At 54.7% G+C, this 13,510-nt stretch overlaps 1 protein-coding gene, 1 long non-coding RNA gene and 3 other non-coding genes across 5 annotated transcripts; 3 read left to right on the top strand and 2 right to left on the bottom strand.

Annotated features, from left to right (window-relative positions):
* Positions 1-736: 736 nt before the first annotated feature.
* LOC132338602 (uncharacterized) lies at positions 737-3,060 on the bottom strand. Its single transcript, XR_009489494.1, has 4 exons — positions 2,907-3,060; positions 2,453-2,488; positions 1,904-2,205; positions 737-1,045 (listed from the first exon to the last, which is right to left on the bottom strand). It is a non-coding gene; the product is annotated as an uncharacterized LOC132338602 (long non-coding RNA).
* A 917-nt stretch (positions 3,061-3,977) lies between these two features.
* FTCD (formimidoyltransferase cyclodeaminase) lies at positions 3,978-10,508 on the bottom strand. Its single transcript, XM_059868322.1, is given in 15 exon segments — positions 3,978-4,667; positions 5,203-5,465; positions 5,848-5,991; positions 5,993-6,010; positions 6,130-6,259; positions 6,924-6,977; positions 7,477-7,479; positions 7,634-7,770; positions 8,063-8,200; positions 8,290-8,357; positions 8,360-8,468; positions 8,685-8,773; positions 8,886-9,014; positions 9,367-9,550; positions 10,300-10,508. Coding segments are annotated over 14 exon segments (1,305 nt in total). The 5' UTR covers positions 10,354-10,508; the 3' UTR covers positions 3,978-4,667; positions 5,203-5,417.
* Positions 10,509-10,989: 481 nt separating this feature from the next.
* Positions 10,990-11,061, top strand: TRNAP-AGG (transfer RNA proline (anticodon AGG)). The gene has a single exon. It is a non-coding gene; the product is annotated as a tRNA-Pro (tRNA).
* Positions 11,062-11,430: 369 nt separating this feature from the next.
* TRNAA-UGC (transfer RNA alanine (anticodon UGC)) lies at positions 11,431-11,502 on the top strand. Its single transcript has one exon. It is a non-coding gene; the product is annotated as a tRNA-Ala (tRNA).
* A 1,293-nt stretch (positions 11,503-12,795) lies between these two features.
* TRNAS-GCU (transfer RNA serine (anticodon GCU)) lies at positions 12,796-12,877 on the top strand. The gene has a single exon. It is a non-coding gene; the product is annotated as a tRNA-Ser (tRNA).
* The last annotated feature ends 633 nt before the right edge of the window (positions 12,878-13,510 follow it).

Raw genomic sequence — 13,510 nt, 5'->3', positions numbered from 1 at the left:
AGTTGTGGGGTGTGGAGACCCTGGGGGCATCCCCTGGGTTGGGGAAACACAAGAAGCTTCCCTCAAAAAGCTGATAAGACCCCACTGGCTCCTTCCCCTGTTCCTATGTCTGTTCCTGCGTCCCTGAGCCACTTCCTCCCTATTCCCTATTCCCTTATCTTGGCCCTTATCTTTATACTGCTCCAAGACCAGGGTGACCCCGGGCCCCTGGGGAGAGAGAAACCTGGACCCTCCATGTGTGTGTGCCTGGGACCCAAACATGTTACCACGCAGCTGAATTAAACATCTGTGGATATTATGCAAAGACCCTTTTTTCTTCTTTACCCTGGACTTTACTAGCAGCAATTTGGGCTGCAACAGTGGGGATTTTAAAAATTATTTTTAGTGAGCAGCTGATTCTCCTGGTTTCAATGGTTTGGGTTGGGAGGGAACTGAAATATCATCTCATTCCACTCCTCCTGCCATGGGCAGGGACACAGATTGCTCCAAGCACTGGTATTGAATGCTTCACGCTGTTCATGCTCCTCGTTTGTGGGAGAATCCCTCTGCCATGGTGACCTTTTTCCTATAAATTATTACCCTGGCATGGAGGATGTCAGCCCACATAATTACAGCATCCCCCAACCACTCCCTCTGCTACACCTGGGAAAGCTCACGTGAAATGTAAGGAGTTTTATGGGATCAATGTTTGCAGCCACCATCATTGCCCAGGAAAAAACACACAGACACCAGCAGATTGGAAAAGCATGTGTTGAATTTCAGCAGGCTCTCCCGGAAGATAGAGGGTGGAAATGTTGTCCATTAATTCGGAGATTCCTGGTCAAAGGATTTACAAGCTCTTGCACACAAGAAAAATCACTCAGCAGGCAAAACACTGCTCCAAGGGAAAGGGGGAGGAAGAGGAGTGACATGCAGGGGGTTCCCACGAGGAGTTTGGCCTCATGTTTTGCTGATCACCACAGAGCAGGTGGGACATGCCAGACCTTTAGTCAGAGTCAGAGCTGCTGCTTGAGCTGCTGCTTGAGCTGCATGAGCCACCAGAGGGCTGGAGAAGAGAGAACAACTTTAGAACAGCAGGGAAACAAGCCTCTGTCACAGCATTCCTGAGATGGGTTAGTGACCCTGTGGTGGCTGCCCCATATTGTGGGAATGCTGGAGGTTTTTTATTATTTTTCACAAGGCTCTTAAGGTCAATAAAGGAAATTCCAGAAAGGTCTTGCTTTCTGCCAGCAAAGACCAACGTCACAGCAGATCCCTTCCAGAGCTGTTTCCCAGTGAGAGGAGCTGCTGGTAGGATTTGTTTGAGAAATGCTCCCACCTCCAATGTTGGAAATGGGGCCTTGTTTAGGAGTTCCTCATTCAGACCTGCTCCGGATGGTGCCCATCCCTGGAATGGTATTTTCTGCAGAATTTACTCTAAGCACAAGGAATTGTTTCTCCTTTCCTGTTTGTTTTGTTTTGGTTTTTTTGTTGGTTTTTTTTTGTGATTTTTTTTTTAAGAGGGAGCCAAACAGTTCCTCTGCTGCAAGACACTGAGTGAATGTCCATTATGAAGGCATGACTTGCACTCAAGTGAGCAGGACAAAGTCCTGGAATTTAACACACTGCACAGTGTGCCCCGAGCCCATGCTATCACTTTAAATGTCTTCAAGGAAATTCTTTTCAAATTGCTCACTTAAAATGGATTGCTTTTCAAATTACTCACTTAAAATGACTCATTCTTGCCTATTTATTATTCTAACGAGTTTCTACATCTAAAAAAAGCCACTGATGTTTGGGCAGTTTGCTCCAGCCACTACAGGGTAGGAGAGGAGAGTCCCAGCCACTTAGGCCAGCTGCTGTGGTATGCTGGAGGAGGTCTGCAGCAGAATTAGGGAAGGGCTCACTGCTGTTCCACTCTTACCCTGCCTTCATGGTGCTTGCAGTGCTTCTTCTTATGGTGCTTCTTATGGTGCTTCTTATGGTGCTCCTGGTGTCCATGAGGATGATGTCCCAACGGGGGCTGCCCATGGGGGTGCTGGCCAGGCGGAGCAGGGCATGGGGGGCAGACTGCCACACCGCCAGGGTAGGGACCTGTGCCAGGACCAGGGTGTCCTGGAGGAGCAGCAGGGCAAACTGCAATGCCACCAGGGTAGGAACCTGTGCCAGGACTAGGGTATCCTGGAGGGGCGGGAGGGCATACTGCAAGGTGTGGTTGTGGTGGGCCTAGGAAGAAGAGAAACCTGTTAGTGGGCAGAGACAAGCTCTCTCCAGACAGGCAGTGCAGGAAGCTGGTGCACCCTTCCACCCAAATGGCCCACTCCAATCTACCTCTTCCTCACAAAGGACACCCCACACCCTTTTGGGATGCAGGTAAACCCCCCAGGTGTCTGAGGCCATGGCATAGAGCTCCCCTCTAAGCCCTGATGACTGTGTGGTACCTGCAGCCCTGCCTGGCCCCACAGCCCCTCACCTTGGTTGGGGTCACACATCCTCAGTGGTCTCCAAGCTGAAAAGGAAGGACAGGCACCATTAGCCACCTCCTGCCATGAGACATCTCCCAGCCAGCAGCTGGGACCTGTGTCCTCTGTCCCACATCTGCCCCCAGCACAGGGACCATGCTCACTTCCGCCAGAGTGCCATCCCCCCACACACCCCAGTCGCCATCCTATCCCTTTGGTGACAGCACCAACTCCCAGAGCGACTGTCCCCCACCCTATGCACCCCCAAAGCCCAGCCATGTGGTTTCCATTTTTAAAAGAAATAAATCCACACAGGCCCAGCCTGGGTGCCGAGCTCATGTCCTCATGGGCCACAAGAGGACACGTAGGGACACATGCCTGGGTACAGTGCCCACCGTGGGGACAGTGCACCCTGACCCACGGGTTCCCATGCTCCCGGCTGCCCCCGTGTTGCCCTGCACGCACCTGTGGAAGAGCCCCCAGAAGAAGCAACGCCGGCAGCACTCGGGATCCCCGTCCTTGGCACAGCTCTCCCGGCTGTAGGGCATCCTTAAATAGCGGGGCCCTCCCCCTCTGAGCAAGGGTGCGGCGGGCAGGTTGACACCGGAGAGCTGACACCGCGCGGTCATCATGGCACGCGAGAAACGTCAACACGCCGCTCCCAGCCGGGACAAAGGTCCCACGGGGATAATAAACACAGCCTATGGAGGGCGGTGATTACACCTCCCGGCGTCAAGGGAGGGATGGAGTGAGACAGCTGACCCCACAATGAACCCTGACTGTTCTCCCCACTCAGGCACAGTGCCTAGGAACAGGGGTGACCTTCCCACAGACGAGGGTGTGGGACAGCGGGTGTGGGGGCCTGACACTGCTCAGGGTGCTGCCACAGTGTGCGGGTGGGGCACGCAGTATCTGCTGACACACCCGGTCAACAGGGACAGGAGGCAGAGCTGGATGCCCTGATTTTCAGGTTTTCCTCTTGGAGGATCTAGGAAGAGGGGGTAGGATTTCTCCCATCTCAACCCACCCCATCTCCCTGCTAATACCTCTGATGGTGCCTCATGTTTGGCAGTTCTCCCTTCCTATGCAATTCAACAGGCTGGAATTGTCATACACAGCCTGAAAGACACCTGGCAGAAAGGGACTGTGCCAGGTCTTGCTCCAGATCTCAGGTAGGAGAGTGTTTCATGGGGGTTTCTGGACAAAGGGACTGTAAAGGGTCAATAGGTGTTCATGCACAGGGGTCTCCTTACAGGCAGTGCTACAGGGATCCTGCCATCCTTTCTGTTAGGATCATTGTGGTCCCAGACACTGACAATCCAATTGTCTACTTCTGCCACAGGGATTGGAGGATGGAGCATGGGGTCCAAGTCCCAGACAGCAAAAATCCCCTTTGTCCAGGGAAAGGCCAGGGGATATGATGCTGCATGTGCCTGAGCAGACCAGCTGTTATAGGTACATATTATAATATTGGCTTTTCACAAATATTAAAATGGATTTGATATGTGTGATGTTAAAGTAACTTTATTATAAAGATATTGTTTGTATTTTTACTGCTAATTAATTTCACTTAGACATAGTAAAATAGCGATGCTTGTGTTAAAACGCCTGCTTGGATGGGATAACATTCAATGAACACAGGATAAGGACACATTCTACAGATATGCCAACTATCAGCACTCACCATCTGAAGAAAGCATGGACCAAGGCCCAAACTGGAAGTGATTAGGAGAAGGAGTCAAAACCAGAGCCAAGAAACACGCATGCTCTAAAACGGCAGACCAAAGGAGGGGCCATGTGAAATAGTTCCTGGAAAATGTAAACTAGTTTATAGATATACATAAGATTCTATGAATATGCAACAGGCTGATATAAGGGAAAAGATATTTTAGGGGTATCCCCAAAGGTGACAGTGTGGTCTTGGCTGAGTACCAAGATGCACCTGGCCGTAATAACCTTTGCTTTGTGGTCCTTGTCTCCTATTGTCCTTTATTACAGTTTTTAAATTTTCACAGGAGAGTGAACGTGTTTTTCACACAGCTCTCCAGAGGTGACTACCAACAGAGCCTAGGCAAGGCCAAGAGTATTTCCCAGCTGTATTTGCTACTGCAGAACCGACAGAGCACTCCCAAGCTCTTCTCAGGCCACCCGCTTGTCCAGCAGTGCCAGCACGACTGCCGAGCCTTGCTTCGCCTCTTCCAGCAGCCCAGACACCTTCTGTGACATCTGTGTGGGGACAAAATGAGTCATTTGCCACTTGACAGGCCAGAAGAGCCATCCCCCGAGCACCGCAGGCATCCCACTGGCGACAGGCAGGCACGAGAGGCTCCGGGCCGCCACCGCCACCACTGCCTGCCCTCAGCCACACCACTAAGCCCGGCTCATCACAAGCTTGAACTTGTCGACCGTGATGTCCTTGAGGTTGATCGTGACATTAAAGTAAGCTCCGAACACTGCCGCTTCCAGCATTTTGGCTCCCACCTGGGAAAAGTCAGGCTTGCGAGAAGCTCTCCTACTGAACCAACTCCACCATAGGGCACTGAAGCAGGTCACACCCTTATGCTGCAGGACTCCCACCCTGCACCACCCAGCAGCATGCAGCGCTTTCCAATCTGTTGGTATTCTCAGGAAATAGCTGCCAAAGAATTACTGTGTGGAAACCACTGGCCAGTTTGGGAAGCACAGCCGGAGAGATGTATCCTGGAGGTCAGGACATGAGGGAACACCTTGCAGGGCAAGTGTGTGTGAGCTGGGGCCATACCTGGATGTCAGATTTGCAGACCAGGTTGCAGTGTTGTGCCAGCTCCTTCAGAGCAGGCCAGAGCCCATTCACCTTCTCTGCCAGGCCACAGGGCACCCCCATGGCCATCTTCAGCCCCTGCTGCATGGCAGCTGTGCGCCTGGGAGGGGGGACAGCCCTGGGTTGAGCGCTGTGTGGCTGTGCCCCCACAGTCAGCCAGTCCCCACCAACCCAGCTCATCCATCCCACTCCTCAGGGGTGTTCTTGGGCAGCTTCATGGCTTCCTGCAGGCAAAGAGAAGCAGGTTTGCTGCCATCACCCAGACCATGCCTTGCACTGGGCGTCGGGGCAGATCCCATAGCTCCTGCGCTCTTGCAAACCTCCCTTATGTGACAACATCCCTTTCCCAGGCCCTGGCTTTATCATCTCTGGAAGTGTTCAAAAAGCAGGCAGAAATGGCACTTTGCCATATGGTTTAGCGGGCATGGGTGTACTCAGTAGAAGGTTGGACTTGATAATCTTGGAGGTCTCTTCCAACCTTAATGATTCTGTGATTCTAAGGTCACAGCCCTGCTCCTAAGGAATCCAGAACGCAGCAATCCCAGCCCTCCTCCCACCTGGAAGGCCCCACTGTTTCCCTGCAGGATGCCTCTGGTGGAACCTCACCATGTAGCTCCTGAAGGCACAGGAGTCAGCATCCACCATTGCCACCAGCTCCTCCATGGTCTGGTGGACAGCGGGGACCAGCTTCCTCATGATGGGGTCCAGATCCTCAAACTACCACTTCCCGTAGCTCATCAGCCCCACCATTGCTGCCCAGCGCTGCTCCCTGCCAGGGTAAATCCTCCAGTAGGACACAGTGCCCTCTGCTACCACTGCTACCACCATGCAAGCTCCCCTTGGCACACCAAGGCCCCTCAGGCCTCTGTCTTGGTGTGGGGCACATACCAGGGCTCACACAGCTGCAGACACGGAGCCTCCTCCTGGCGCTGCTGACCTTGCTCCGACTGCTCGCACAAAGGCACCCAGTGGCTTGGCCACCAGCCCCCTGTCCACCTCTCCTGCTTCTACCAAGTACCTGCAGCACAGGTGTTTTAGAGCCCTCCAGGTGCAGGGACACCACCACCACCCAGACCCAGTACTGCCCTCTCCAGCATCGGCCCTGTGAATGAGTAAGGGACTAACTCAAAAAAACCCAGCCTGAGGGTCAGGGTAAGGACTGGGAACCCCATGGGGACATCTGGGGAACACTGGTGGTGTGGGGTTGCTCTGCATTAGCCATGTTGGGCTGATGCAAGCAGCATTTGGTGGGACAGAAATGTCTCCGCAGCCATGGCCCAGGGAGGGTGACAAGGACTTCACCTCATGGATGGATTTCCCTTCCTTTCCCCCACAGACTCATGTTTCACACCAGGTGCTGCAGCATGAGAACCAGAGGCAGTGAAATTTTGCATGGGAGTAGGGTAGGAATTTAACATTAAAATCTGGCCACAAAACCTGCTCCTGCTGCCTTCTGAAGCAACCTGGACTTCCCCCACTCCACGTTCACAACCATCAGCATTTGGGAGCAGGGACCACCCTGCTCTTGCACAACCACCCAGCAGAGATGTCCCCAGGCTGTGAAGAGGAGCTGGGAGCAACCACCACTCCCAAAACAAGCTGAGTGCAGGGTGCAGGCATCAGGATCCCCCCATCCAGGGAGGAATGGGCACCATGACGGGAAGTAGGATTTGGGTACCTACTCGATGATGCGCTCCCAGGGGTGAAATGCAGACAGGGAGTCCAGGCCCAGACGACTGACCACCTGCAAGGAGCAGCACCACTGTGTCAACCCTGTCAAGTAAATCCTGCTTCGTCCTCATTCCCCACTGCTAATTAACCATGGGTGAGTCAGCACTGGGACTGGGCCACCACCCAGGGAGAGGACAGCTGGCACCACTAGCCCATCCCATCACAGACTAGGGGGTGATGTGGTGTCACCTCTGAATGACTGGGAGCTGTACTGATAAATCATTAGCTTGCTCTTATCTAGCACGTTCCCCACAGGCTGGAAAACCCCTCCCTCCTGCAGTGGAACAGCAGAGCCTGACTCCTCCTTTCCAGCTTACTCCCCATCCTGGGACAGCCTCCCATAATGCCACCCACTGTCCTTGAGCCCTGGGTACACGTCCTTCCCCTCCTGGCCTCCATGCAGGCAAGACAAGCAGCTGCTACCCACACTCAATCCTCATGCATTGTGGTTCCTGCTCCCTGTGCATCTCGGCATCCTCAGCACAATAAAGCAGCTTGTCCCACTTGCTGTCCCCCGCCAAAATTGACACTGGAGACAAATGTCATGCCTGAGGCCGGAGCAGTCCCAAATTTCGGCTCAGTGCCACTTTGGGAGGCTGGTGGGGGGTGGGATGTGTCTCTCCCATGATCCCACCCTTGTGCTGGTATCAGGAGAAGCCACATTATCAGCCTGATCTTCTGTTCATCTTCCAGGATGAAGAGTTTTTCCTTCTTAATGTAAAAGTCAGCTGCATCCAGCATGGCCTTCTTGGGAACGAGCCCTGCTAACTGAGACCCCACCACAGGGAGATTCAGTTCCTGCAAAGGACATCAGAAATGTGATTTTCCCCAGATCCCTGCTGCCACTACTGCCTCAGCCTGGTGGTCCTCATCCCTTCCCAGGACATGGGAAGCTCACAGAAAAGCTTTCAACAGAGGACCTGGGGGCTCGCAGCAAGGTGCTGAGTTTCTGGGAGTTTTGTGCCATTCAGCACTTTGGCTGAGCTAAGCATGAGAGAAACCAGAGCCTGACCTGACAGTGAGGAAGAAAACTTGGTGGGAGACATCCTCTGGGAAGCCCCCTTGGGAACAAGAACCCCAAGCCACCCACCTGTGCATCTCGGCAGGTCTCCTCATAGACGGTGTGGAGTGGCGTGGTCTCAAAGTTCAGCAGGTTCGTCAAAACCTGGGCGATGTTCTTCTCCTCCAAATACCAGCCAATGCCCTGCATCTTTTTCAAGCGCCTGGGCTGCCAACAACTGCCACATTCAGGGCACAGCCCAGGAGGCGTGGGGGACAGGCAGGTGTGCTCCTGATGTGCCCATGCTCTTGAGGTACCTGGCTGGGGCCGCAGCCCTGCTCACAGATGTTGAGGGCGATGCGGTGAGCCTGCTCCTTGGTGCAAGCAGGTTGATGTTGTACGCAATAAGGAAGGTCCGGGCACCCGTCACTGTGGCTCCCCACCAGGGGACAAAAGTTGGGGGCCCAAAATCAGAAGCCCACTCTGGTTTTGCAAGCTGGGGAGGAGGGAAGAGAGTGTGTGGGCTGGCACCGCCAGGAGCACATACCACCCTCCCAAGGAGGGCATCTCCTTCCCCAGCTGGAATCTGCCATGACCACCTGTGTCACCAGCTCCTCTTGGTGCAAAGTGACTACGCCAGCCCCCAGCATGCTCCCTGCAGCCAGGGAAGTACAGGTCTGGTCTGCCCAGCCTCTGCCATCTCCAGGCTCACCTTCTCAGGGAGCACCTCATACTCCCCAGCACGGATGGAGGGCAGGGCTTTCCTGCTCTCGTGCCATGCTGCCGCTCCATACAGGTAAACTGCAAGACACAGCTGGGGGTGAGCACCGCCAGGCAGGGGCTGGAACTTTCTCCAACAGTTGGAATCATGCAGGATGGGATGGAATGTGGAGAGGTTCCTGACCCCACTCACCAGGTACACCCAGCTCTGCTGCCAAGCACTTCCCAAAGATATGTGCACAAGTGACACACTCCTCCATGCTGATGTTTCTCACTGGCACAAAGGGGCAGACGTCCAAGGCCCCCATCCGAGGGTGCTCTCCTGGTGGAGGGGCAGATGTAGGAATGGGAAGTGGGAAGAACAAGCAGACAAGGAGGGAGAACACACTTTTGCACACTTTTAAAGACTGGACACCATTGCTGTGAGAAAATCACAGAATCACAGACTAACCCAAGTTGGAAGAGACACACCAGGATCATTGAGTCCAACCCCTGGCCCTGCACAGGGCAGCCGTAACAATCCCACCATGTGCCTGGTAGTAGTGTAAACGCTTCTTAAACTCTTTCGGGCCTGGGCCTGTGACCACAGTCCCTGCTCCAGTGCCATGCTTGGTCCCAGCAGTACAGCAGTCCCCTCTGCGCCAGCCCAGGCCCTGGGCCTCTCCCAAGCTCACCCGAGTGGTGGCTCATGTCAATGAGCTGCCCAGCCACATGGACTGAGCTCAATGCCCCTTCCACCACGGCCTCAGGGGACCCCACAAAGGTGTAGACGGTGCAGTTGGTGGAGGCACCGGCATCCATGTCCAGCAGCACACATCCCAGTGTCCGGGAGATGGCCTGTGCCACTGCATCGATCACCTGCCGGGCAGCAGATAGGAGCAAGGGGGCTGAGATGGCTGAGACTATACACCCCCCTTTCAAGAGAGGGGGTGTCTCTCAGCTCTCCCCCTTCCCACTGGTGATGGGGTTGAGAATGACCCTGTGATCAGTGGGGATGCAGCCCTGCACAAGCATCCCACTCCCATCCACGGGGTTTGGGGCACCCCTGGCTCCCCAAACTCCCTTTGTGGGGGAGAGACACCTCGCTGCTGCTGCATGTCACGGAGTACCACCATAAATTGCTGTTCTTGAGGATACATCCACCTGCCAGCTTCCCAACGCATTTGACTCTGCTAAGCCTCTTCCCTGGAGGAGGCTGTGTTTTTACAGCCATGCTGGGTTTGCTAAATTCTCCTGTCACTGGCAGAGCCAAAGTTCACTTGAAGACGGATGCCCAGGACACACTCCATCAACCTTGGCAGTGTGTTTTGCCACAACCTCAAGCAATATTTCTCTGCAGAGAAATATTCCAGACCAAACCCAGACCTGGTGCTACAGCAATGCTGGCAATGGTGGAAGTGGTCTTAGCTCCTGCTTCCTACCAAGATGCCATAAGGGAGCCAAAGCTACCTTTAGGCATTTTTGGCACTAGCCAAGTAGTGAAAAGTGCACAGCCCTGCAAAGGAGGCATGGCAGAGTCTAGCAGTGCGTACCGCTCTGCAGGGGGAAACCTGGCTGTCAGCAGCCCAGTGTCACCCACCCCTCAGCCCTTCCACATACTCCCTCACCTCTTTGTTATTCCCCTCTGAGAAGTTGGGGATGCATTCCACCAGCTTGGCCATGGTCCCACGGTCTCCTTGCAGCCCTCAGCCCCTGGCTCAACTCTTCACACCCTGGGGGTTTCCTGCCCTTTCCTGTCCCACTGCAGAGCGAAAGCCTCTCAGCAGCCAGCACGTTGACTCTTTCCCAAGCCGAAGTTTCTCATTAACTGAATTGATCTGTGACCAGGGGACAGAAAGGAGCTTGGATAAACACCATGATACTGACCCTGCCGTGCTTGGAGCAGCTCCAGGCACAAGGGCTCTGTGGGGCCAGATGGCGGCACTCACCAGGACCAATTAATAGATGAGGAAAAAAAATCTGCTGCAATCAGCAAGATGTTATAGTTACCACATCCTACAGACAAGTCACTGCTACTTGACCGCTATTCTCATTGGGGTGGAGCTACTCCATGCGAAACCTACACCATAGATGCCGGCCAAAATCCATCGCTGTCAGCAGGATACTAACCTTCGCAGGTGATCCCTCTTGATTTCCGAGTTTAACGCCTTCACCTCTCGGCCATCACAACAGCGGTACCTCATGGTGCAGGGAAGCCACTGTGCCTTCCCTTGGCCAGGAAGCACAGAAGAACCGGGTGTCCTGGCCCAGAGAGGGGCCGGAAGAGACCCCCCCCCACCCCCCCCCCCAAGTGTCCTGGCTCGTTGGTCTAGGGGTATGATTCTCGCTTAGGGTGCGAGAGGTCCCGGGTTCAACTCCCGGACGAGCCCTCCTCTTTTTTGGGCATCCACTGCTCACCCTCACCTCATCCCAATACACTCACTGCAAACACACTGCCCTCGCATTCGCACTCCCCCTCGCCACCTCTGCCCCGCCCGACACTGCAGCCGCCCGACACGCTCCTGCCACGCTTACACTCTGCCCCTTACCTGCCCTCCGCGCCTGCAAAATTACCTCCCTGCTCTGCCCCGCACTTACTCGTCATGCTCCAACCCCCTCACCAGCCCAAGGACACCTAAGGCCCCCGCACTGCCTGCAAACACCTGAACCCCCTTTCCTCAGCTTGGGCGGCAGGGCGAGGCAGCAGACACAGGGATTTGTTCGGACGCAGGAGAATGCCAGGCCAGGTGCTGCGGCAGGGGGATGTAGCTCAGCGGGAGAGCGCTTGCTTTGCATGCAAGAGGCCCTGGGATCAACCCCCAGCATCTCCATATCCTTTTGCCTCTCCACACCCCTCCGCACCCAGGGCCCCCGGAGACTCCCCAGATGGCCCACAGGAAATCCCTGCGGTTGCCTGTGGGCACGTGTGAACTGGCATTGCCTCCTGGCAGCCCAAGGCAGGCAGCAAGGAAATGCCTGGCGAGATGTCCCTCCTTGCCCAGGTGCTGTAGAGTGTGGAGTGTAGGTGCTGGCTGCTGGAGGCAGCCAGAGTCCCTTCCCCACGGGGCTCACGGCGTCTCTTGGGGTGACCATTGTCTTTGTGTGACAATTGGTGCTGGGGGGAGCAGCCAGAAAGGGAGATGAGACAGTCTGTCACCTCAGGGCAGTGTAGGGTGGCAGCTGGAACAGCTCTGCCAGGGCAAGGGGAGGGGGCAGCATGTCCCTGTAGGTTCTGGGGACTGCCAAACCCAGCTGGTGGTGCTTACGGGATGTGTTGGGCTCCCTGTGCCAGGGCCTTGGGTCAGCACCGGGAGTGTCCCCAGCAGCAAAAAGAGATGGGGTTTTTAGCTGGGAAACCTCAAACCTGAGGCAACATGTAGGCAGAAAAGTGGGCAGAGCATCAGGGGTTTTAAGGAGCACCCAGTGGGAATGGGCACAGTGGGTGCTATGGCTTAGCTGGTCAAAGTGCCTGTCTAGTCAACAGGAGTTTGTGGGCTCAACTCCCAATAGTGCCTCAACTTGGGGGACTGCTTTTCCTCCCTGTCCCAAACTGGGTGCACTGCTGGGGGCCCTTTTCTTGCTCAGAGCACTGTCAATCCCCTGTTCTCTATTCCCTGTGACTCTGCTCTGGGAATAAAATGTTTCCTTCTGCTTCCTCTCCCTTCTCACCTCACATTGGAGAGTTGGGCTAAACTATTTCCAGAAACCAGTAAATTTGGGAAATAAGAGATACAGTAGCTGCCGTGTGGACCCTTCCCATCTTCCCTATTACTTTGCACAACTAGTGTGGAATCATGTAGGAAAACCCTCTGGACACAGGCTGAGTCTGGGTGTGTAATGGAGATGCCTGGTGCACGTGTTTTTGTGGCAACAATAAATGCCATGTTACCCTTTGCCACCCCATGGCCACAGAAAGGAACAGGGAGAGGGGCAAATGAATCACAAACACTTGCTTGTCTCCCTGCCCTGCTGTGACAGGAGCTGCCAGGGCTCTGTCTGCGTAGCCTTGCTCACCAAAGGACACCCTGAAGAACTGGCTCTACCATTACTGTCTGCAAGCAAAAGAAGACCAAAAATTTTTTTCTAAAACAAATTTTGCTAAAAATAGCAATTAGAGCATACTGGACGAGGTGGCCGAGTGGTTAAGGCGATGGACTGCTAATCCATTGTGCTCTGCACGCGTGGGTTCGAATCCCTCCCTCGTCGAGTCCCTGGAGGAGGGGTGTGCTAGAAGCAGTGTTTTGGTGCGGCTTGCCCCAGTACCCTCCGGCTCTCCGTGTTTTGCTCTGCTCTGTCAAATACACATTACATCAGTCCCCGGACTGCTGCTACCCAGGGACTGAGCCAGCTCCTGGTGGCTCAGGGATTGGTGTGGCCCCTCTGTGCAATGTGCCATGGGAGCCGGGTGGTTACCTGAGCCCACAAGCCAGCCCCTCTCGTGCCATCCCATTGCCTGCTCTCCAGGAGCACTGAACTGCAGGCAGGGAAGGTCAGCAGTGGGCATCCCCAGGGATGCCGATGGGAGTCAAAAGTTGCCTCTGGCTTGTCCCAGAGGTGCTTGTTCTGGGGATGACAGAGCTACTGTGCACTGGCAGCTCCCTCCTGTGCCTGGAGCAGTGCTCACAGTGGAGATTCCTGGAGACAGGACAGAGTGACCAATGGCAAGATGAAGAGGAAAGAGGTAAAACTGCTTCTGGAATCTCAGTGGTCTTGCAGAGAGGAAAGCCCTGCATTTGGGAGTCTCTGCTTTGACGCACCTGGGGAAAGGCATTGTGCCAGTCTTTCTAGTGCCTTCCCCTTCTCCCCTCTACTCCTCTCCACTGATGAGGATGTGGCCAA

The sequence above is a fragment of the Haemorhous mexicanus genome, chromosome 26, assembly GCF_027477595.1.
Source record: "Haemorhous mexicanus isolate bHaeMex1 chromosome 26, bHaeMex1.pri, whole genome shotgun sequence".
NCBI classification, from domain to species: Eukaryota; Metazoa; Chordata; class Aves; order Passeriformes; family Fringillidae; genus Haemorhous; species Haemorhous mexicanus.
This window is presented reverse-complemented; position numbering and strand designations above follow the sequence as displayed.